The 25129-nt window shown below is 29.8% G+C and overlaps 2 protein-coding genes and 2 pseudogenes across 5 annotated transcripts in view; all 4 read right to left on the reverse strand.

The window, feature by feature from the left end:
• LOC149878505 (anamorsin homolog) overlaps nucleotides 1–1646 on the reverse strand; it is a 9188-nt gene extending 7542 nt beyond the window's left edge. The window contains exons 1-2 of the mRNA XM_090072643.1: nucleotides 1442–1646; nucleotides 1118–1255 (exon numbers count right to left, since the gene is read on the reverse strand). Of these exons, the coding sequence (XP_089928769.1) occupies nucleotides 1118–1255; nucleotides 1442–1592 (289 nt within the window). The 5' untranslated portion in view covers nucleotides 1593–1646. The remainder of the gene's footprint in view (nucleotides 1–1117; nucleotides 1256–1441) is intronic.
• A 2548-nt stretch (nucleotides 1647–4194) lies between these two features.
• Nucleotides 4195–7205, reverse strand: LOC149878506 (uncharacterized). Of its 3 annotated transcripts, none has more exons than XM_090073041.1 (4): nucleotides 7128–7188; nucleotides 6978–7015; nucleotides 4730–5235; nucleotides 4195–4366 (listed from the first exon to the last, which is right to left on the reverse strand). In XM_090073041.1, exons 3-4 carry the CDS (start codon nucleotides 5232–5234, stop codon nucleotides 4332–4334), a joined length of 540 nt encoding a protein of 179 aa, XP_089929167.1. In that variant the 5' UTR covers nucleotide 5235; nucleotides 6978–7015; nucleotides 7128–7188; the 3' UTR covers nucleotides 4195–4331. The 3 variants fall into 3 exon arrangements, with proteins under 3 accessions (XP_089929167.1, XP_089929168.1, XP_089929166.1); XM_090073042.1 differs by having other exon boundaries at nucleotides 6978–7028; nucleotides 7128–7170; XM_090073040.1 differs by lacking the exon at nucleotides 6978–7015 and having other exon boundaries at nucleotides 7128–7205.
• A 6566-nt stretch (nucleotides 7206–13771) lies between these two features.
• On the reverse strand, nucleotides 13772–15423 carry LOC149878507 (cytochrome P450 4V2 pseudogene; annotated as a pseudogene). The gene has a single exon (XR_016447486.1). The product of XR_016447486.1 is annotated as a cytochrome P450 4V2 pseudogene (transcript).
• Nucleotides 15424–20556: 5133 nt separating this feature from the next.
• On the reverse strand, nucleotides 20557–22076 carry LOC149878508 (cytochrome P450 4V2 pseudogene; annotated as a pseudogene).
• Nucleotides 22077–25129: the final 3053 nt, after the last annotated feature.

The following is a 25129-nucleotide window of genomic DNA, read 5'->3' on the forward strand; positions in this document are numbered from 1 at the left end:
ACTTCAGAGTCTCCTAACTAAAATTTAAAGTACAAGATATACAGCTCATCCAATTTTTCAGTAATGTTTCTTCAATGTTTAAGTTATAAAACCTTACATAAATCAAATCGACAGGGATCATTCTGACATCTGTCCTGAGAAGCCGTAACAGTTGACCTACATAATTTTTGTTGTTAGTTACAAATAAATTTTGTTTGAAAAGAGATTTGATTTTTTATTTATTGAAAAAGTACTAATGAAGGTTCTATGACCAGCTTTTTTATCAATTTTTTTTTCAAACATATTTTGTTTTGTTTCTACTATCAAATTTTAAAAAAAAATTGTTTCAAATTACTTTTACTTTTTATTTTGTTTATTATTGATTACTATTTATAATGAAAATAGAATATTTAAAATTAGATTTATATACCAATAGATAGATTAAATCTATCAGCCTTTTAATAGTTTAAAAGTTTTTGTTAATGTAAAAAAAATTATGAACTGGTAGAGTTAGTTTACAATCTGACACTCAACTCCAGAGATTTTTTCAATAAATGGCAACTACTCATCAAAATTCTAACTACACCTTTTATTGAGAATAAAAGCCAATAAAAATATTCAAAAGAAAATTTGTAGAAAAAAAAACTAAAACTTTTATCATAAAATTTTAATTGTACAGGATTAAGCTGGTTATTTCAGCTAAAAAGTAGAACTTGATGCAAACAACAACACAATTAAAATCAAATACTCAAAAATAAAAAAAAAAAACAAAAAAAAAACAACCTATCAGGTATTTTATTTGCACACTTTTGTAGTAAAAAAAATGAACAGCTTTACTACAATTTTTATCAAACAAAAAGGGTTTTGTTTTCATTTTTGATTCATTAAAGGGTTTAGTTTTCATTTTTTATTCATTAAAAGAAACTTTGACTAATTAATAAAAGCAACATTTTTGTACCATCTAATTATTAGTGAATAAATTACCATAACCTCTACTTATTGTTGAGAAAAAATAATTTTTAAAAAATAAACATATATGTAATGATTAGAAATGCTATAAATGTAAGTTATATAGAAAAAAATAAATTTAAATCAATTACTTATCTACATTCACTACAAAGTTCCATGAATAAGTTACCTGTGCTATCATGAAACTGAAGGTAGCAATTAGGTTTTATCAGTTTCAATAATTCTGCAAGAAGATCATCAGAATAAGAAAATGGTGATGAAGGTGTACCCAAGATAACAACATCAAAAGAAGATTGTTCATGTTGAGCTAAATAAAGAAAACAATTAGAAAGCAATAAAGTAATGAGATTATGAACCTATTAGAAATTAAAATCTTCACATTGCATTTTTCAAATTTTTAATAATGGAATGTAAGTAAGGTATAAAAAAATAAAGTAAATTCCAACGTTTTAATAAAAAACAATGTTAATGTGAAGATTTTTTTAATACTCACAACTTGATAACATATCAGCATTCTCTACATGAACTTTACCACTACTTGTAACTTTTTCATTAAAAGATTTGACCTGTTCTTTTAAACTTTCTTGAGAAACATTAGAGTTCCAAACAAATAAGACTTTATCACTAGACTTAACGAGATCCATTTATTACACCTAAAAATTAACCTGCTAGAAATTTTATAAAAGATTTCAAATATCAACATATTCCTTGAAAAACTAAAAATTTAAAAATAGAGAAATCATATTTAACAAATTTTTAAACTCAATAGAACAAGATAACAAGGAAGATCAGTACGCTCTCTTCAACAGATCGGATACTTTGCTCTAAGACCGTTACGATTAGATTCTTAGAAATTCAATAGGATTTTCGATGATCCGTTGTGGAATTAAAAAACAAGAGCTAGATTGAACGTAACTTTTCTTCAAACTAATTTATGAAACTTGTTTTTAAAAACTTCGTCTCATGCTAAATTTGATGAACTTTTGTTTTATCTAATGTACTTGTTTGTTTTTTTTTTAATTTTTAAATAGCGTTATCGAGATGATAAGCTTACACTAAATTGCAAACATCACTGCTTAATATAAGATGAGCAAACGATTTTTTCAAGAACAACAATTTTACTTGCTCAAATTATTTTACAGATTGTTAAGACTGGGTAAATTGAAATATTTATATGCATTTTACAAGAGGCTGATGTATTTTCATTATGGTATGTTTACACGTGGTAAATCTCAATAAAATCTGACAACGGCAAGAGTATTTGATCAAACTGGCTTAAATATATAAATTTGTAGAAAATCGCCCTGGTGCAGCTCTGAATTTTACCTTTCCTTAAAGATTAAAAACGAGCAACTGTATTTGCTGCTTGTAAATGTGCAATAGTTTTAAACTATAGTGCTGTTTTTCTGCATTTTTTGTTGGTAAAAATGTCAATGATCTCGTTGTTTTCTGCTATTTTCTGTTCAATCGTCATTATTTAGTATATAGAAATATTTTTTAAACGCAAGCTACTCATTTTTGATCTCTAGTATAACCCTTGATCAGTTTTAATTTCGAAAAATACCATTCACAAAGAAGCATCGCTAATAGCGATCTTCAGAAAAATTAGATATAAATTTATTATATTTTGGCAATTTATTTTCCTTAAGGACTTTCAAATACTTGTATGTATTCATGCTAAAGCCCTTGGAGGAAAGAGTAAGGTGGCCTGACATCACCCTCTAAAGAGATGACTCCAAAGACAATGACAGCGGCTAGAAACTTTTTTTGCATGATCTAGCCAGTGGTTTTCCGTTTGTTATCTTTTTGGTCCTAGCAGAAATTTATTTATCAGAGAAGACCAGGTCATGCCCGGCTGCAACGGGCACTTTAACTTCTTGAGAAGTATAACAGAATTACTTAACCCCTTTTATTTAGCCTTTTTGGTTAGCAGCTAGCCCTTTCTTGTCTTGTATGGTTTTAACCTTAAGTCCTCTGCCACACAGGTACTAACCATTGACTCCGACCTTCCTCAGTTATGGGCTATTCAACCTAATTGACTTACCAGGGTCAACATCAATTATTTCTCGGACTTTCGCTACGAGTTTAAGAGTTCTAAAACAATCAGACCACTGCTTGTAAGTTGGTCTCTCACCTATGGTCTCATAGTCACTTCAGTTTCTTCATAGTCATCTTCAGGCTCTACTTTTCTAACCTTCAAAACCCGACTTTTGTCCACGGTTAAGAACTTTGAAATATTGGTTTTGAAAATTCATTTTTGAAGCCATTTTTAAAAAAACAATTTTTACAAACAAAGTTTTAAAGTTGACGCCAAAAAAAAAAGTAAGTAAACTTTGTCATGAAAAATTTTGTTATGAAAACAAGTTTTGTTATGAAGGCTGGAAGTAGTGTGTTTAAATTTGATTGCTAAATACCGCGCATCCTGGAACGTTTTTTCTTTTGCAACGACGCTCCTTAACAATACCTAGATCTAATTTATAATTTTATAAACAATGGTAGCATCTCCTCTTGCACTTCATTGAGTAACTGTCACGTGTTTAACTGCCAGACAAGCGGTGGTAGTATGAATATACCACCGACTTGTTATCAGATAAAAGGCATATATATATATGTATATATATGTATATATATGGTCTTTTTTTTTCTTGATTTTTTGGATAACTTTTATTATCATTTACAAACAAAAAAACATCCTTAAAGTTGCTAATATTTATATACCAACCTTTATATCGAGCAGAGATGTACATTCAAATATTAAAAAGAACCAAATTTGAAACTTTGGAAACTCAAGTTCAACGTCTGTCCGATTTTCTCTGTAAAATTGTGCTAATTCTTCTATAATAATTTTTATTCCATTTATATGAACCACTACATGGCACCATGTAAACAAATAGTAATACCATTTATAAAACTCAAAGAAATATGTGGCTTGTTATTTTGTATAAGCGAATTCTTTTCAGAAGTAAAAAACTTTTTTCTTTTCTTCTCGCCCGTAGAATAAGCTCTAAATTTTAACAAATAAGAGCGAAGAGCGAGCGTAAGATTTGATGTTTTAAAAAGTTTAGACTGTGTGGAACCTAATGCCCTGCATTTGGAATCCAATGACGTTCATGAGCATCCAATTGCTCATGGATCATTTAAGGTTTTATACTAATACGTGCAGCTGAAATCGGGAAATATTTTGTTTTAGTACACAATCAAGCTAAAAGATTTTTAAGTATACCTTTTTAAAGAAAACAAGAAAAAAACAAGAAAAAAAGACAAATACTTTTCACAAGAATTTATCATAAAATGTGTGATTTCCTTGCCCATTTCGTATTGTCTTCAATTAAAATGAAATGTTCGATTTCTGTTTGACTAACGACCAAAAGAAAACTACCATTTTAATGTGGAGGAGAGTACGGAGGTGGAGCATAATCTAAAAAAGTTAAAAGTAAAATTTACATTCGAAAAGATCGAAGTTGAAGATGCGAAATTCGTACCACGTTCTGTTTTTTGTTTATTTCTCTGTTTTTAATTAAGTTAATCATTAAATAAAGTTTTTGAAATTTATCTAAATTAAAGTTTTATAAAATGGCTGAGGAAATAAACGTGTGAAGCTGTAAAAAGACAAGTGAAAGAAAACGCAAAGAGTTTTTAACAAATAACAGCAACCGGAGTTTGACTGAAAGACTATTTTCTCTTTTTATTGGATAATTTCTAGCTTGAGAATAAGTTGCTGTTAACAAACATGTGCTACGCTTTTTATCATATATTGATATTTTGTTTGTAGCAAAATTACCTGCATTTTCAAGACTAATTGAAGAACCGGTAAATGCTGAATGATAATAGTCAAGATTGTATTGAAATTGAGTTTGTTGGTGATCTTGAAGGAATCTATACGATGTATTTGAAGGGAATTGAAACACATCAGTTCTTTCGTTAAAATCTGTGTCACCGTTGAATTGAGACTCCGAGTTTGACTGAGCATTACTACTCGTTGGAATGCTATCACATTCGAACACTACCACAGTTCTTTGATCAGCTTTATCGTTATGATCTCTAACTCTTATTCTCAATCCTACAACTACCATAATAATTCCTAATCCAAAGCAAATGGGTCCAGCGATTCGACAAGTATCAAAACTTATCTTTATCTTTTTGTTCTGTTCGTCACAAAGTTGGCAACCGGAATTTTCGGTGTCTAGCCAAAAATTTTTCATTATGAATCCGTAGATTGTCATCACTATTCCAAACACGAAACCAAATGCTCCTAGTACAAAAAGACTGCTACGAATTGTACACATGCTAAAAATAATGTAATAACTATGTTATATTAGTGTAACTAAAGTAAATATTTGGAAAACAATAGATTGGTTTCTACTGCCTATTGATATAATATATCAATAGGCAGTAGAAACCAATCTATTGTTTTCCAACATTATTATATTACATATTATTTTCCAATATATTATATTACCTTAAATAACTTAACTTCCATCCACCTGTTAATTTCTACCTGGCAATAACAAGCTATTAATTTATCTGACAAATTCTGGAAAAAAACTCTTTAAAAATCTAATCAAAATTTTTTTATAAATTCATTGAATTTGCAATATTTTTTAAAAACAAGAGTTTTTTTTTTTTTCAAAACTCACTTTCTTCAAAACAATTTCAAAAAAATTTCTTTTGTTAAATTTTTTCCCTTCATCTTTAATAGAAACATTTTCCCCTTCATTTTTAATAGAAAGATTTTTTTCAATCGAGAATTTACGCTGATACTGAACATACAGTAAGAGCATTTTTGTTTTACGATATTTTAGCGATTTGTTATGTTTTGTTTTGGTCTGTAAATTAAACCTTTTTGTTACTTTCATTGCTGCAGAAGGTTTTTGCTCTGCTTTTGCTATGTTAAGTACCTAATATATTTATTTCATAGACAACAAAAATGTCTCCAGAGGGGTACTCTGCGTCAAGTCATTCAGGCCATGTAACTCACCATCAGAGCATTTCTGGAAATTTATACCAGTTGTTTATTATTATTATAAGGCATCAAAAATCTAAAAATTCAACTTGACATCTAAACCAGCATAAGAATTACATTTTTTTACAGCCATTTCTTTCAATGAACACGGTGTAAATTTTGTAACAGTCTGAAATGAGCTATCGAAAATCATTTTTAGTATATTATATGGTCCCTTGGTTACTATTCGTTGTGACATAATAAACTTTGTTCAAGATTTTTAAATTTTATTTGTTCCAATAAAAAGAATTTCTTTGCAAGTAAGATAAATGATTAGGTAAAGAATACTGTAGCACTGATGGTAAATGTTCTTTAATGTCGTGCATCTTTTTACTCGATATCTTTCGTACTTTTTACTCGATATCTTTCGTACTTTTTACTCGATGTCAAAGAAGAGCTTACTTTTATTTAATTAAAAACCTTTCTTCTCGCTTCCAAAACTCTATTATGACTTGTCGCAAAGAAAATATACTTTGCTTCTTTGTCAAATTATTCTTGGTGCAGTCTAAATATGTATTTTTGCATCGAGAAACTTCTTTTCTTACTGATCCAATGAAATTCAATAATATTTAATAGAAGCTTCTGCTTTAAAACTTTTTGAGTTTTGAAGTAGGAGGAGTTTAAAATTAAGTTACATATTTAGCATTAGAAATTTGTAAAATTTTGTCTCTTGATGCTTCTTAGGGTATTGCTTTTTTCAGAAAATAACATTCTATTTACATGACGACAGTGTTCCGTGTATAAGGTTTTGTTGCTTGTTTATTTTGTCGACACTAATTGCGTGAATTAAACTTGGTTTTAACTACGTCTAATTCTCGAACCGGTTATTTTTACCTATGAATATAAACAACTGATATAAACCTCAAGAGAATCTAAGTAGAGTAAGTAGTTTAGTAAGTACTAAAAGATACTAATTTTTGTGGAACTTTATAATTTTATGTGGAACACCCATCTTTAAATTTTTTACCTTTTCTGAAAAGGAACAACAGGTAAAAATTATCAAAGCAAACATAACAAAAAGTATTACCTTTAAAATAATTATTAAAATATCAACGAGACCAGCAGCTAAAATTAATAACTGCAAAAATTACGGATAAAATAAAATTCAAACTTAAAAAAGTGACAAATATTGAAACTGAAAGCAGCATAAATACAAATTCAAAACTTCTCATATTACTTTTAAAGCTGATCGTCTAAAGCAGATGCAATTTATCAACAACAGCAATGTTGATTTCTTAAAATGCTGAGCTAATAATTTTATGGAGATTATCTGTGGATTAAACTTTCGTAAAAGCTGAACATAATATCAAATAAAAGCGATATTTATGTTAATCACGGAGCTATTTATTCAACTTTTTGAATGTTTTTCTCTTCTTCCTTCAGTTACCAAAATTTGAGAACAATTGAATATTCATGAACATTCTTTTACACAACTCTATATTTTATTTTCTAATCAAGGCTTTCAATATTATTTATTACAAGGTTTACAGTACAAATGCTTTCTATTGAGTTTTTTTCCATAAAGATGCAGTTAATTACGCTGGAACATGCAAGGAATTTAAAATAGTGCAGTAGTTTAAACTTTAATGAATGCTTGACTTTATTAAAGTTATGTTTGCTGAATGTTAACAAAGGGGGCGTTGTGATATTGAGGCCAGGACTAATAAATCATTAAACTACTGTTTGGTTTAAAGTTTGGTAAGATATTTTGCGCAACAAAATTGGCTCATATCTCTTTACTCCATCCCTTGCTTCTTAACCAGGCATTACGGACGAAGCTTCTGTTACTTGCTTAATTCTCCTTTCAATAATATCAGGGTTATTCAGTATCATATTTTCTAAACTGATTGCTTCTCGACCCAATGGCCTAGGCAGGCGTGCATGTATAAAACTGATAACATTTTTTTTTCTCTCCCGCTGTTTAAAAGGAAGGCAAACTCAGGGTCAACGTTTTACTGAGGAAGACCCAGTAACTTGTCGACCCTGAGTTTGCCTTCCCTTAGAATAGCGGAATGGGCACTCTTCACGGCAAGCGCTAGAGGAACCCCTTAATACCTCTTATCTTCTAAATCCTCTTGATTGCTCGGAAGCATTAATCAAATCAAAGCAGTCAGTTTTAATACTTTGAACGTTCTAAAAAGCCCCGGAAACATCTTCCCAGGACTACCAAGAGAAAAAGACAATGATTCATTTCCTCTCAAAATTCGATTACGTTTTTCAAAGGGATAGTTCTAATTATTGCTCAATTTATTCACATTCTTGGGTTAGATGGAGCTTGGAATAATGTTAATGGTTTGGAAATTTCTGAAGCAATTAACACAGTGTTTCAGTGTTGTTTCAGTCTTTGGTTCACTAAAAAATCTCGTTCCCGTTTAGACTTTTTATTTTGACATTGAGAACCATCAGCGTTTTTACATTTGCTGAGGAATATATAAAACAAAGTTTACAAGAAAAAAATGTAAAAAACACAACATTGGAAAAACAGCCCTTGCGGGTATCATGGTACATTGACAGAAAAGGACAGATTCCAGTTATTTCCTTCTGTAAGGAGAATTTTATTGTATTACCTGCTGAAGTGAGGAATTTCTTCTATTTATGACATGCTATGAATTTATTTTGAGATCAAAATTAAATTTTTAATGTCTAACCAATCATGTTTACAAAAAAATTGATAACGTTTATAGTTGAATTGAGTCCTTTACAAAACAGAATATTACTCAACAATCTCTGATAAAACTGTTGTTGCGAGTAAGCAATGCTAGAACATATTACATCATACAACTAATTAACAAAGAATTTTTTTAATTCCCAAGATGTTGCATAAGTGTTGCTGTTTTCAAATGCATGCCGTAATTTCAACAAATTGGAAATCAGATTAAAATGCTCTTATGCGGCACGGGTTGTTAATGCAGATAATCGCTTCTCGGCCTAATGGCTAAGATTGAGCGAGCTGGCTAGGCCAGTGTGCTTGTATTAAACTGATACTTTTCTTTTTTTTCGCCCATTCCTCAAAGGGGAGGCAAACTCAGAGTCGATGTGGTACTAGGTCTTCCCTGAAGAAGTTTGGGCAGTCCACAAGGTAGTTGCTGGCGGACTCAAATCACAATTCCTTACAGTTAACTTAAAACAAAAAAATAAAAAGGTCTAGACACATCTACACATTTCTTCATTCTAAGAATATTAAAAAAACTATAATTGGGTAAAAGTAAATTAGACATTCAACCTATGCATCATTTGATACCAACTTTTTCTAAGTAGGGTAGACCGGGGAAATGCCGACACACGGGGCAAATCCGACACCCTGCTCTGTAGTTGTATTTTGTGAGTAAAGCGCTGTTGTATAGTGCTGCTACCTGGCGGACAACACTAAAACTAACGTTCAGTGAGTTTTATGCGATTACGCCTACTGCTTGTTTTGCTATAAATAAATAACTAGTTTTTGAAGTTTTCCATGTTAAAACTGACTCCTGGATGAACTGAGGTAAGATTCTAATTGTAAGTATTACTAAAAAACCACTTAGTTTGCTAGAAAATACATATTAAAACCAACATTTTGGCATAGCTGTTTTAGGATATGGAGCTAGCAGTAGTTTGTAGGGTTAGGTTTCCGCCATCTTGTTCCACCGGGGTAACGCCGACACACCACCACGGGGCAATGCCGACAGATGTCGGTATTGCCCCGTTACTTATAAAATATTTAAGGTGGTCCTGTACTAGAAAAAATCGAAAAAATCATTCAGAAATCAATCGAGAAAACTGCTTGCTTGAATTTAACAGGGATTTATGCTAATCCAGAAGCTGGTTCTTCAAAGCAGGACACAGTTCTAAAAGCTGTTCCAAAACCCTCCCAAAGCCCAACATGTTTCGAAGAAACTCTGGAATATTTGTCACCCCTTCTATCTTTGTCAACAGATAAGAAAGATCATCGCAATAACAGAAAGCAACACTCCATAATCATGACAGTAACCCCTATGAAAATAGTTTTGGAAGAAGCTAAAAAGAAAAAAGAAATTAAAGATGTAAAAGCCAAGCTTAGACTAGAAAAACTTATGGATAACCCTAAGGTGATTGCTAAAGTCAAACTTAAACACTTGAAGAAAAGGTCTAGCAATTTTGGAAAAATCGTGAAAACTAAAATAAATACCCATTCTAAAAACAAGTCCGCAGCTAAAAGAAAAACAATAAAGAAGAGGTGTCGTAGACAAATTTCTTTTGAAGAATCAACTTCTGAGGAAGATATTGATGAAACTAAACTATGTGATGATGACGAGCTTGACGACGGGATTGATTTATTTTCAAAGGACACTGAGATGTGTCTGCTTTGTGGTGAATATGGAAAAAAAAAAGAACTCTGGTATCGTTGTGTCTATTGTGGAAAATGGGCGCATGCAGATTGTAGCGGCTATGATTCCCCTGAAAACTATATTTGTGACTTTTGCACTACTCATTAATCTTCGATTTGAAGAAGGTTTTTTTTGTATCTCAAAGAGTTAACCTGTCTTACTTTGTTATTATCAATTATATACTACGTTTATTTACTCTATGTAACAATAAAACATGTTTGGTAAAATAATTGTCTTATTAATTACTAATGTCGGTATTACCCCAAAGTGGTGTCGCAATTACCCCGGTGGCTGGGGAAATACCGACACTGTGCTTAAATTACGAAAAACATTCATGTAACACTTGTAATGTAAATAATTTTAAAACATTACATATTAATTTGCTACAGAAAATTGGGACAAATATTTAGGTACTTTCACCAAAATCGTAACTAATCTAGAAAAAATTATAAAAATCAAATTGTATTAAGGTGTCGGCATTCCCCCGGTCTACCCTAATATTACGAAATCACACTTTAAATAATAGCTAAGTGTAATATTTTTCTATCATTTACAGTTTATTATTTGTTCTATTTATAAATTTATTCAGTACATAGTATTTTTTCTGAAATTCATTAATTACTTTTTGTATGAAAGTTTTAAAATTGTATATTACTTTAACTGTACCCCCTGAATCATTTAGTTTATCTAACAAACTATCTTTGTAGATGATTATATGAGAAAAAAGTCTAATCGAGTTATGAAAATTTGATATTTCTGATAAAAGGAAGTTAGTTGTTTTTTTTAAATGACAACAAAGCTATATGTTAATTTTAATTTCTGAATATTTATTTTACGTAATGAAAATTTAAAAAAAAACAAACGAAAATAAGTCTTTCATTCATGTAAAAACAATAATTATTATTGTTAAATATTGATTACAGAGAGATCTTGTTTCTAAAATATATATATATAGATGATTTTAAATATCAAATTTATCAAACAATGTTCACGTAATAAAAACCTCGTGATTGTGTGAATTGTTTCTGTGTCTGCATTGTAATCAGTGAACTGATTTAATTCACCAATTTACAATCAAAATTTTCCACTAAGTTTGTGAAAAAAAAAAAGGTAAAAGCTAAACCCTATACTTTTTATCATTAAATTAAAAAAAAAAAAAAAAAAAAAGCAATAATCATAATATCAATAAATTATCTTTAATGCAAAAAAGCTGTAATAATAATAATTAAAAAAGTAATAAGCAACAGATGAGGTTAATTCTAGCCGATATTTTAAAAAATGTCTTTTAGAAAAAAATGGCTTTCAGAGAACTATGATTAACCAGCGCTTCCCTTAACGAGAGGGTGGTAGAAAGGTGGTAGAAGGCTAAGACTTCCAACATTTCTTTCAAAAACAACATGGAAAATATTGACAATTACAGCCATTAACCTTCAAAAGTTCTTCCTCGAAAAAAAAGTAAATTTCATAAAGTGATAGTGAAGTTTGTGAAGTGAAATTTTGCAAGAAAAATAAGAAAATTGGCAAGAAAAAAGAAATTGAAAGAAATTGTTTACTTCTCTCTCTCTTTTTCTCATTAAGCAGTCAGAGAGATAAGCAGTCAGAGAGATAAGCAGTCAGAGAGATAAGCAGTCAGAGAGATAAGCAGTCAGAGAGATAAGCAGTCAGAGAGATAAGCAGTCAGAGAGATAAGCAGTCAGAGAGATAGGTATCTGAACACAAAATTTTATCGTGAAAAATAAACTTTGGCAAGTTATTCAGAAAAAAAAAAGTTTTTGATAAAAACTGTTACGATTATTCTAAAAAAAATTCATATTTCAGATTTCATATCCAGATTTCAGATGACAAAAACAAAATTACTTTTGTTAATTTTCTTCCCACAAAAAAAAATTTTCTTCGCCCAAAATTGAACGATTCCTTAAGGCGTGTTCAATTTTCGACGAAAGATAATTATCCGAGTATAAACAAAAATTTCTGAGTGATAGTTACAAATAGATATTTAGGCAGTATTTCAGGTTATTTTGTAATCAAATAATGAGTAACCGCTAACAATCGACTGATAGTTTTAAAGCTATTTGGTTTGTCATTGAAACCATAAAAAATGGGAGTTAAAACCAAGGAATGGTCGCAAGCTCAGCGCAACTTAGTTATTGACTTGTTCAAACAAGGTAAAACATTCAGATTTATACAAGAAGCGACTGATTTGGCATTAGGAACCATCAGCAACTCACCCAAGATCAGGCGCAAAGCGCAAAACGACGCCCAGAATTGATCGAAAAATTGTGAAGATAGCGTACGAAAACTAATTTTAATCAGCAACAAAAGCGTCAAACAAGCGTCTTGAAAAAGAAGTCCCATATGCAATTTGAAACTGATTGAAAGAGAATGGATTTAAAGCAAGAGTTCCACACAAGAAACCATTCCTTTCAAAAACCCATTGAGAGCGAAGGTAAACAATATGTAAACATGCCGTTATCATTCTGGAAGAAAGTTTTGTGGACTGACGAATTAAAATTTAATCATGTGAAGTCTGACGGAGCTCAAAAAGTATAAAGAATGGAAGGCAAAGCTTTCAAACTCAATTACATTCGAGGAACAGCGAAATTTGGCGGAGGCAATGTTATGGTGTGGGGATCGATGACTTGGAATAAAATAGGAAAGCTAGAGTCTGTTGATGAACTTATGAACTCTGAGGTTTATACCAACATTCTCAATAAAAATCTTCTGTCCTCAACTTAAAAACTGCAAATGAGAAAACAAATCATCTTCTAGCAAGACAACAACCCCAAGCATATGTCGAAGATAGCAAAAGAGTTTTTCATCCAGAAGTAGATTAAGTTACTTTAATCCAATTGAACACCTCTGGATATTCTGGATCAAAAAACAACCTCACTATTTATTAAAAAGAAATAAGAACTGAAAATCTTGATTCAAGAATCGTGGCCAAAAATTTGTCCAGATACGACAAAGAAGTTAGCTCAACCAATGCAAAAACGACTCGCAAAAATCATTAAGCCAATGGTGGCCCATCTCGATACTAAAATTCATTAGAAATAACTTATTGGAGAAAATTTTGATCTCAAAAACCTTGTTCGGATATTTATATAACGTTAAATAATTGTTAAGTTTGAATGCTTTGTTAAACTTTCAACTTTTCTAATCAAAAATCTTCATTAAATTTGCTTTCAGAATCATAATAATAATCATTACAGTTTTCTACAGAAACTTTTCTTTTCTGAAAAAAATTTTTGTTGAAATAACTCGGCAAAAAATATTTTTCACAAAAAACATTTTTGTTCGGATACTTATCTTTCTAACTTTGTGTGTATGTTCGCATATATATATATATATATATATATATATACATATATATACTCAAAAGATATCATCATCACCAATGCCAGCGTCATTCCCCAGATAGACGGTTGTAGTTTACAAACTTCGTTTATTCGTTAAAGCTGATATTAAAGCAACTTTTAAACTTTTAAACTTTCACACTATTTTTATTTAATAAAAAAAAAATTATCTTTCAGAAAACTTCATCATAATTCCATTAGCTGATTTATGTATTAAATCTATACAGCCTTGAATTTCACCCTCCTTTTGCATGGACTCCACACAAAATGCTTTCATAATACTGTATAGCAGCATTTTTTCTTCAATCATTGCAAACTTCTGACCGATACAGTTTCTTGGTCCTGCAGAGAACGGAATGTAGCTGTATGGGTTTCGCTTTGCAAGCTCATCATTCTCAAAACGTTCAGGTATAAAAGTGTACGGATCTTCCCAGTACTCGGGATTGTGATGAACCATCATTACAAAAACCTCGACCTCAGAACCCTTAGGAATATATTGGCCATCAATAATCATATTTTCTTCAATTTCTCTGGCGAATATGGGTACTGGTGGGTGCATTCGCAAAGACTCTTTTATTACACACTCAAGATATTTAAAGTTTCGAACCTTTTCATACAGTGAGCCTCCACTTTCTTCTACTTTATTGATTTCTGTATGAAGCTTCATTTGAACATGAGGGTTGCTTCCTAGCAACCATAATGTCCAGCTTAATGCAGCAGAGGTGGTGTCATGACCTTCAAACATAAACGTGTCCACCTCTTCCTGAATGCCTTCAGCGTCAATTTCACCTCTTTTGTAAATATCCAACAGTATATCTAGAAAGAACTTCTTTTCTGTTGATGGACTTTCATCCTCTGCATCTAGAGAGCGGATCTTTATTCGTTGGTTAATTACATCGTTAGTCATTTTGTGAGCAACATCCAGCGCTTTGTAAAACCGTTTTCCACAAGGAAGCCGCTTGTAGATAACATCTGGCCAAAGCCAAGGGTATTTAGATCGTTTCATTATTTCTCTGTTCAAAGTACTGATCGCTTTTACATAATCAGAGTCTGGACAGCTTTGGGCGTTTATTTTTACACCCATCGATGTCTCGCATATTATGTCCAAAGTGGCTAAACTGATTGGAACCTGAACATCTATTACTTCCCCACTTTCAGCAGAAATGCGCAAGTTTTCCACTAAACGAGCTGCCTGCTCTTCAAAGACTTTTAAAAAGCTGTTGAGTATTGAAAAATGGAAACTAGGAGTAAGAAGCCGACGACGAGATCTCCACTTAGTTCCTGTGCTTGTTAGCAAGCCTGTTTTTAGCCAGTCATGGAAAAAGTCGTAGATAGACGACTTAGTTATAACTTGTTGACTGGTTAAAATTGTTTCTAAAAACTTTGTTGAAGACGAAAGAATGATCGGTTTTAACCCCAGCCACACACAAAATAAATTACCGTAAACTCTACTCCATTCACATATTTGTTTATTAAACTTTACAGGATCACTATGAAATTGAAGAGAATTTCCAAAGAACGGTATTGTTGGAGGTGTAGCAATTGTTAAAAGTCCGTATGACTGAATCCAAAACCTCCAGCATATCTTTGCAAGAAGGTAGAAAACTAATAAAGTCAGTATTAAGTATATTGTGTAGTACATTGAAAACATTGTTAAAATTATTAAAAACCTGAAAACATTTTACAATATCATAAAAGTAATCTAAAAGTGAAGCAACTCATCAATCGTGTTAAAAATAATATATTTGTTTACTACCGTTCCTCTTTATGAGTTTTTACAAAAGTTTTTTTTTTTTCAATAGACGATTTTAAGATTATTCAGCTGCATAAGCATTAAATGAGTTAATGCGTTAATCTCATTTACTCTTTACGTAACATTTGTTTAAAGTAGCCATTACAAAAACTGCAATTTTATAAAAATTTACTTAAACAAAACAAAAAGATTTTGAAGCTGTCAACTATCTGAGAAGACGCCTCTTGAAGAGAGAAAAAAAACATAGGAAAAGGTCGGTAAAAATGATTGGCAGAAAAGAGATGCACCTAAAGTTATTCTATAAATAACTGTACGTGTCACCTTTTCGAATCTTTTTTGTAAATGTCTAAGGGTAATTCCATGTAATAGTGGGACAAAAAATTAAAATTTTTCAACCCCCCCCCCTCCCCCCCCGTTAGATTCCAATTAAACTTTAACCAGTGGTACCTATCAATGAAACATAAAAAAAATGCAGAATTTAAGCTCCCAACTCTAAATTATTCAAAAGTTTTGATGTTTTGAAACTTAGCCTAAAATACAATACTTTTTGTTGGTGATGGATTTGAATAATTCAAACTTTTTTCTTTCGTGTTTTCGCTTCATTTCTTCGGCAGTGACATATACAAACTTGACCCCGCTGATTGATTTTTGACAGTATTCAAACATTGCTTTCAGCAGACAGTAACTGACCTGAGCTTGGACCCCGCAAACTAGCAATAGCAACAAGGCTTTTTACAGCGCCACCAATACCATCACTTGGCGATTTGCCATGGCTTGTTCCAAAGAAATTCCAGATGCAACTAACAGAAAAATCTTCAGCATGGTGACATAAATTATAAAAAGGTTCGCAGTTTTTATACTGTCTTGAACAGCCATCAGAAAAATAATGAATTTTAGTGAGTATTTGACAAAGATTAATTTTGATATAACTAGTTGTTTGATGCATAACTTCATGTATAAATCCAACATGTACTTTGTAGAAAAGGCCTTAAAATAATCATAAATAAATTAATAAAGAGAAGACCTTAAAATAGTCATAAATAAATAAATAAAAAAAAAACAATTGTTTTACATAATTTAAAGAAATGTTACGGAAAATGCACGAGTTTTTTCCTATTTTATTACCCGACTGGCGAGTAGCTCCGAAATATGAATGATCCGAAATCCGGGTGTTCCGAAATACAAGCGTTCCGATGATCTGGTTTTCCGATGATCGGACAATAAAAGCGGGTAGCGTATTAAATAAAAAAATAAATTAAAAAATTTTTTTTTTACTTTACTTTTATATTTAAGAGGAGATACAAAGTTTAAAAAAACAAAGTACAAAGTTTAAAAAAAACGGTTGGGACTTGAGTGTTAAGGTGGTAGACTGCTAAAAAACATTGAAAAAAGTAGTTTTTCAAAAGTTGATTAGTTAAAAACTTTAACTATTGCTGTTTTTAAAAACATACATATTATTTTACAAAAAAACATAAAAAGGCCTAAAAAAACAGTTTAAACTTAGTAGGGTGATTTTGCTTCCCCTAGCAACGCTCATAGCAACGTCAAAATATTATATATATTCTGGATAAGATTGCGGGAGTAAAATATAATCTTAAAAATATAATCTTACCACTATAGTGGTAAGATTATATTTTTGAGTGACTTTTGGTTACACATTATTATCTGTATTTATAAATACTAAATAAACTTGAGCTAAATGTTTAAGAGTATTTTCAAAGTGAAACGAAAATAATTAGTAAAGATGTAAATGTACTTCGATTGAGCAATTATATTATTATATTGAGCAGTTATAACAATACAGCGATTATATATGTACTTCGAATGAGCAATTACTAAAGTCCTAAATAATGTTTTAAGATTTTGTTGTTAAACTTTACGGGAAATTTTTTTTTTTTTTTATCAAAGAATGAACAACGTGGAGAATAAAAAGATAAAGAATAAAGAAAGCGAAGATTGTGAGCTCGAGAATGGAGAAAAGATAGTTTAGTCTTTGAGGAATGTGTTTGGTTATATTTTGTTACTGTTTCTGTGATTGGATGATGGACTGCTCCCAGTGAGTGAGTGTTTCGTGTATGGTTCGTGTAAGGGTATATTCATTGATTTCTAACACTTTAGGCTACGTTAGGTTTAAAAACAAAATCTTAATATATTCAACAACAATATAATAATTCCTTTATTGAAATGTAAAGGAAATGATATTAATATTTACTATTGGTTCTCCTCGTTTCATATAATAAATAGTCTCAAATAATCAACTCAAATGTATTTTTTAAGCATTTACAAATACAGATAGTTATATATTATTACATATAATAATGTATATTCAAAAGTTACTCAAAAACTTTCTCTTTCCGTCTTTGGAGTAATGGCCAAAAGCGTTAATATATATTAGACTGTTCCCATTTTATTTCTTTTTCTCTTTGAAAATATCCCTTTGCTTCTTTTTCTTTACCTTTTCTTTATCTAAAATCTGTTATGTTTTTTATTTTTTTCAAAAATCTCTTTTTCAAAATCTCCCAAAAGTTCTTTTATCATTTCTTCTATAAAAATTTTCCTCAAAAAAATTCTCTTTTTGATTTTCTCCAAAATCATCTCCAAATATTTCTCTTAAATTTACTCATAAATTATTTTCATAAAAATCTTCCTAAGATCTGCAAGATTTTCCCATAAAAATCTTCTCATAAAAATCTCCCTATAAATCTTCTTAAACTTTTAAAAACATTCTGCAAAATCTTCTTAACCGATCATTCTTAACTGATCTTTTTATTTCTGTCCGCAGATATTTCTTAAATCAAGTGTTGTCCAAGCATAAACAATTAATTTTTATTTTCAAGTTCGTTAGTATTTTTATTTTGAGCTCTTAGCCATGACTCTCTGAAACTGGTTTTACCAGTTATCTTTTGATAAGCGTTTGTTTCTGGTCTCAACTTGTTTGTAAAAGTCATAAAATAAGTAAGAGACTTTACGAGCTATTACCATTTATCACTGTAGTTGCAATTGAATTTCTTGTGGCTTATATAAAAACAGCTTTAAACTTAAATGGTGTGACTGATTTTTGTTTTTCAAACAAATGTCAATGTGTGTGTCTAGCTGGTTTCTATATAGTTTTGTATTGGGAAATTCTTCTTTCCTTACTGAGTCATCTTGTTGAACATCTGTAATATTTAAAGTAAGCTCCTGCTTCAAATCTTTTTGAGTTTTGTAGGAGTTTTATAGTTTAAAATAATTTTATATACTCAGCGTTCGAAATTAACAAAATTGTATCTGTTGATGTTTCTTAGGCTTCTTGTTTTTTAAGAAAATAACATCCTACTTACATGTTTACACAATATTCCGTGTATTAAGTTTTATAGCGTACTTCAACTACGTTTAGTTAAAAGTTACTTTTAACTATGAATATAAACAACTGATATAAACGTCAAGAGAATCTAAGATAAAAGATCCTAATTTTTTGGATAACTTTATGTGGAATCGCCGTCTTTAAATTTTTTACTTTTTCTGAAAAGGAACAACAGGTACAAATTATCAAGAGAAAAAACATAGCAAAATATATTACCTTTATAATAGTTATTAAAATATCAACGAGACCAGCAGCTAAAATTGATAACTGCAAAAAATACGGATAAAATAAAAAATAAGTCTTAAAAAGCGACAAATATTAAAATTGAAATCACCATAAATACAAATTAAAAACTTCTCTTATTACTTTTAAAACTGATCGTCGAAAGCACACCATTCCTGATTATTGGAGTTGACCTAGTCTGCTAGACCTGAAAAAACCCTTTTCTGGAGTGATGGAGTATACCCCTGCTGACTTCAAAAAAGTAACTACTAAAATTAGGCTTTGCCAGAAAAAATTAAGCTCAATTTTGATGAAATTTTTGCATTTATTTGAATATAGAGAAAGCAATTTTCAGCAATTTTACAGGATAAATTTTTCTCATAATAAGTAAGGAGGTTTAAAGTTTAAGACTGATATACACCTTTGGAAAATTATACTATAATTTAACCAACATTCTGAGTTAATTAATTATAAATTAAACGTTACATCATAAATACTTGTTATACTCACTCATATTAGCAACAATAATGAACTAATAAATACTTACTAAACCAGAAATAAATAGTAAAGAAGAAAAACTCTTGATTTTTAAAATCAAGTTGAACATAATATTCTTATCACAATTGTTTTGAATTAAACTCAAACAGACAATTTTTAAGTTTTTATTATTATCATAATAATAATAAAAATAATTACAATAATAATAATAATAATAATAATAATAATAATAATAATAATAATAATAATAATAATAATAATAATAATAATAATAATAATAATAATAATAATAATAATAATAATAATAATAATAATAATAATAAAAATAATAATAATAATAATAATAATAATAATAATAATAATAATAATAATAATAATAATAATAACAATAATAATAATAATAATAATAATAATAATAATAATAATAATAATAATAATAATAATAATAATAATAATAATAATAATAATAAAAATAATAATAATAATAATAATAATAATAATAATAATAATAATATTAATAATAATAATAACAATAATAATAATAACAATAATAATAATAATAATAATAATAAGAATAATAATAAAAGTAATAATGATAATAATAATAATTAAAATAGTAAAAATGATAATAATATAAATAATAATAATATAAATATAATAAAATAATAATAATATAAATAATAATAATAGTAATAATAGTAATTATTATTACTATTACTATTATTTATATAATTGTTATTATTATTATTATTACTATTACTATTATTATTATTATTATTATTATTATTATTATTATTATTATTATTATTATTATTATTATTATTATTATTATTATTATTATTATTACTATTATTATTATTATTATTATTATTATTATTATTATTATTATTATTATTATTATTATTATTATTATTATTATTATTATTATTATTATTATTATTATTATTATTATTATTACTATTATTATTATTATTATATATACTCATTATATTGTGTCATCATTAATGCCAGCGATTAATTTGATAAATAGACCTTTGCAATTTACAAATTTCGTTTTCATTACAGCTTATATTAAAAAAACTTTTGAACTCTCATACAACTTTATTTAAAAAAATCATCTTTCAGAAAACTTCATCATGATTCCATTAACTGATCTATGTATTACATCTATACAGCCCTGAACTTCAGCCTCCTTTTGCATGGACTCCACACAAAATGCTTTCATAACACTGTACAGCAGCATTTTTTCTTCAATCATTGCAAACTTCTGACCGATACAGTTTCTTGGTCCTGCAGAGAACGGAATGTAGCTGTATGGGTTTCGCTTTGCAAGCTCATCGTTCTCAAAACGTTCAGGTATAAAAGAGTACGGATCTTCCCAGTACTCAGGATTATGATGAACCATCATTGCAAAAATATTGATTTCTGTACCCTTAGGAATAAACTGGTCATCAATCATCATATTTTCTTCAATTTTTCGAGCGAATATGGGAACTGGTGGATGCATTCGCAGAGACTCTTTTATTACACACTCGAGGTATTTAAAGCTTCGAACCTTTTCATGCAGTGAGCCTCCACTTTCTTCTACTTTATCGATTTCTGAATGAAGCTTCATTTGAACATGAGGGTTGCTTCCTAGCAACCATAAAGCCCAGCTTAATGCAGCAGAGGTAGTATCATGACCTTCGAACATAAACGTGTCCACCTCTTCCTGAATGCCTTCAGCGTCAATTTCACCTCTTCTGTAGATATCCAACAGCAAATCTAGAAAGAACTTCTTTTCTGTTAACAGATTCTCATCTTCTGCATCTTTTGCATCTTCTGCATCTAGAGAGCGGATTTTTATTCGCTGGTTTATTACATCCTTAGTCAGTTTGTGAGCAACATCCAGCGCTTTGTAAAACCGTTTTCCACAAGGAAGCTGCTTGTAGATAACATCTGGCCAAAGCCAAGGATATTTAGAGCGTTCTGATATTTCTCTGTTCAAAGTACTGATCGCTTTTACATAATCAGAGTCTGGGCAGCTTTGGGCGTTTATTTTTACACCCATCGATGTCTCGCATATTATGTCCAAAGTGGCTAAACCGATAGGAACTTGAACATCTATTATTTCCCCACTTTCAGCAGAAATGCGCAAGTTTTCCACTAAACGAGCTGCCTGCTCTTCAAAGATTTTTAAAAAGCTGTTGAGTATTGAAAAATGGAAGCTAGGAGTAAGAAGCCGACGACGAGATCTCCACTTAGTTCCTGTGCTTGTTAGCAAGCCTGTTTTTAGCCAGTCATGCAGAAAGTCATAGGGAGACGACTTTGTTAAATTTTTTTGACTGGTCAAAAGTTGTTCTGAAAACTTTATTGAAGATGAAACTATGACCGGCTTTAAGCCAACCCACATACAAAAAACATTGTAAACTCTACTCCATTTACATATTTGTTTATTAAACTTTACAGGATCACTATGAAGTTGAAGAGAATTTCCAAAGAACGGTATTGTTGGAGGTGTAGCAATTGTTAAAAGTCCATATGACTTAATCCAAAGCCTCCAGCATATCTTTGTAAGAAGGTAAAAAACTACCAAAGTCAGTATTAAGTAAATTGTGTAGTATATTGAAAACATTGTTAAAAATATTAAAAACCAGAAAACATTTTACAATGTCATAAAAGTAATCTGAAGTCGAAGCAGCTCACCAATCGTGTTACAAAATAACAACCGTTTGCTACCGTTCCTCTATAAGATTATTTACAAACCGTTTGTTTAAGTCAATAGACGATTTACTTGATTTATTTCATGGACGTGTAAGAGATGGACGTGCAATGTTGTTTCTTTTGCGAGCCATGTTAGTTGCGCATTGTTACAAATCTTTTGTTTTAAACAATGGAAATTTAATTCTGTCTGTCGAATTTGTCGAAAATATTTGGTCTCGCCTAACCAGTCACATCAATTTCCATTTATTTATTTAAGATAAAAGTAATAGAACCAAATAGTATTTAGCTTAGTTTTATATTATGGGTTATTATGTTCTTTTTATGATAAATGAAATAATATATGAAATATGAGAAACAAAAACATGAAATATCTGGCTACATTTTGCAAAATACTTATAAGTTGGAATAACTTTTTAAAAGGTTTTGCATTATCAAAGGAATTATAAAAAAGCCCATAATGTATAGTGGAATATATACTAAAAAAATAATGTATAGTGGAATACTATAGAGCTTATAGAGTCCCAGCAAGCACACAACGTTGAAACAATGTTGAAATAACGTTGATCAACGTCGATCAACGTTATTTCAACGTTGTTTCAACGTTGTGTACTTACTGGGGTAGTCAAGGCAAAAAATGGTGACATCGGAAAAAATACTCAAAAAAATAAACAAATTTAAGGCTGGTGAATTAAAGACCAAGGAATTGAATGAAACCAGATCTTGACAAAAAATTTTATTTTAGCTTTTTTATATTTCGCTATACTTTTTTAGTTTTTAATTTTAAAATTAACCTTACAGGTCTATTTTATCATTGACAGATTTTGTTTACACGAAAAAAGTTCCCAAACTTACAAATGTTCATTTTAAAAAAAATGATACAATCTGTTCGTACCGACAACTAATTTCCTTGGTGTAATTTGTTTTGTAATTTGTCAAAACGTGAAGTAGTTCTTTTATCCTGAGCAGCCTTAATAAACAAATGCTATAAAAGTTTCAACTAATACCACGTGATAAGAGTTTCTTTTTTAAATCTGTCGGCAGACATTTTAATAGATTTTTTGTTGACGGCGAAAAATTTAGAACTAGTCGGAAACTCGCATGGCTCGTTGATCTCTGCGGTCTCTCTGATGTACAACAATAAATTGTTTCTTATATGTCTAATAGATCCATGATTTCTTTTAAGCTTCTTTAGCTGCGTAAGCATTAAATGAGTTAATGCTTTAAGCTCATTTACTGTTTACGTAACATTTTTTAAAAGTAGCCATTACAAAAACTGCAATTTTATAAAAATTTACTCAGCAAAACAAAAAGATTTCGAAGCTATCAACTATCTGAGAAGACGCATCTTGAAGAGAAAAAAAAAAAAATTGGAAAAGGTCGGTAAAAAATTATTGGCAGACAAGAGGCACATCTAAAGTTATTCTATAAATAACTTTAGATACGTCTTGTTTTCGAATCTTTTTTGTAGATGTTTATTTCCGTCAAGTTATCTAATTAAAAAATGTCGTTGTTCTACTACTGTGAATTTTTTAGAATTTATTTTCATTAAAATTTATATAATTTAAACTGATCTTTATGCATAAAGAATTCATACTTAGTTAATATAAGTTTAACAGGTAAATACTCTGCATAAATTCAAAAAATTTAAACATTTTTGAATTTAGGTATTATTTTACCTGTTTAACTTATGAATTTTTTTTTTTATAATAAACGATGAGTTTTATTCCATTGCTAGCTATTCAATACTCTCACGTTCGATTTTGACAAAAACGCTAGCTCAACGTTAAAAATATTTTGACCCTTTTTCCGTAAATGATGAGACGAGTGTTATTAGTGAAGTGTTAAAAATGGTACAGCGAATCATTTGATTAATTAAAGCCAACCCACTGTGCACCGACAGATAAAAGTAACTTTAATTCAAATTTCCTTTCTCATGTTAGTTGAATAACACTTTTAGGCAGTTGATCAAGCATCAATAGCATTACGTACAAAATCTTTTCTCTGTAAATATAAAATGTAAAACGTTTTTGTGCAAAAGCAGTAGCTCATAAAGAGATCTTCTTTTCTCTTTTCAAAATGTTTCGCTTTTCAAAACATAATTGGGTTGTTTGAAAATATGATAAGATTGTATTTTGAGGTTTTTCTGTCTTTTTCGTCTACAATAAATTTTATATACAGAATCATGTCGATCACTTTGATATATAAAGATCTTTAAATAAAACCTGTGTTTGTTCTAATGTCACATTCTTAAGATAGGACCTAACCTACATTTTTAATGAACTCTTATTGGTATTTGTTTTGAAAAAGGTTTTTTTACAATTTTCAAGGAAGATAGTTATTTCATTTGATCTAATAACGTATTTCGCTTTAAGTTTTTGTTTTTGGTCTCTATTTTTCAAAAAAAGGAAATTATCTTTTTTTAAATAATTGGAGGGTTTAATTTTTTGTTTGTTTTAAGTTTTGCAATTAGAGCATACTGTCTTTTACACTTATTGTAATTTATAATTTAAACGATTTAAAACAAAAATTTGGAAAGTGTTTCAAACTTTGGACCAAAGTTGATCTCTTCCAACGGCAAAGTAACAATCTTCCTAAAATCCAACTATTTAGGAAGACGGAAGCTATTAGCGGCCGTCTGCGAAAAATTTTCTTGCCAGCCGAACGGTCTGATATCGGGCACACGGGCACTAAAACACCTATTCTATTAAGTGAGCACATTTTCAGGAGAAAAAAAAAGCAGATTACACTGTGACAATTTTTCCAACATCAAAATATCACGTATATTGAATTACCTATCAAGATGTTACCAAATACGTTTAAATTATATGGATGACTAACACGTCACGTTTCTTTTGTTGCTTGTTCCTGTATTATTTTCACGTGCATAATACGATAGATGAAGGTCATGAAGGGCAGGAATAAATAATGGAAATGTACGAATAGTTTCAAATTCATTCGAAATAA

This window comes from Hydra viridissima, unplaced genomic scaffold, assembly GCF_058129835.1.
Source record: "Hydra viridissima isolate aposymbiotic clone 2 unplaced genomic scaffold, HvirCarnegie_v1 scaffold_15, whole genome shotgun sequence".
Classification (NCBI taxonomy): domain Eukaryota; kingdom Metazoa; phylum Cnidaria; class Hydrozoa; order Anthoathecata; family Hydridae; genus Hydra; species Hydra viridissima.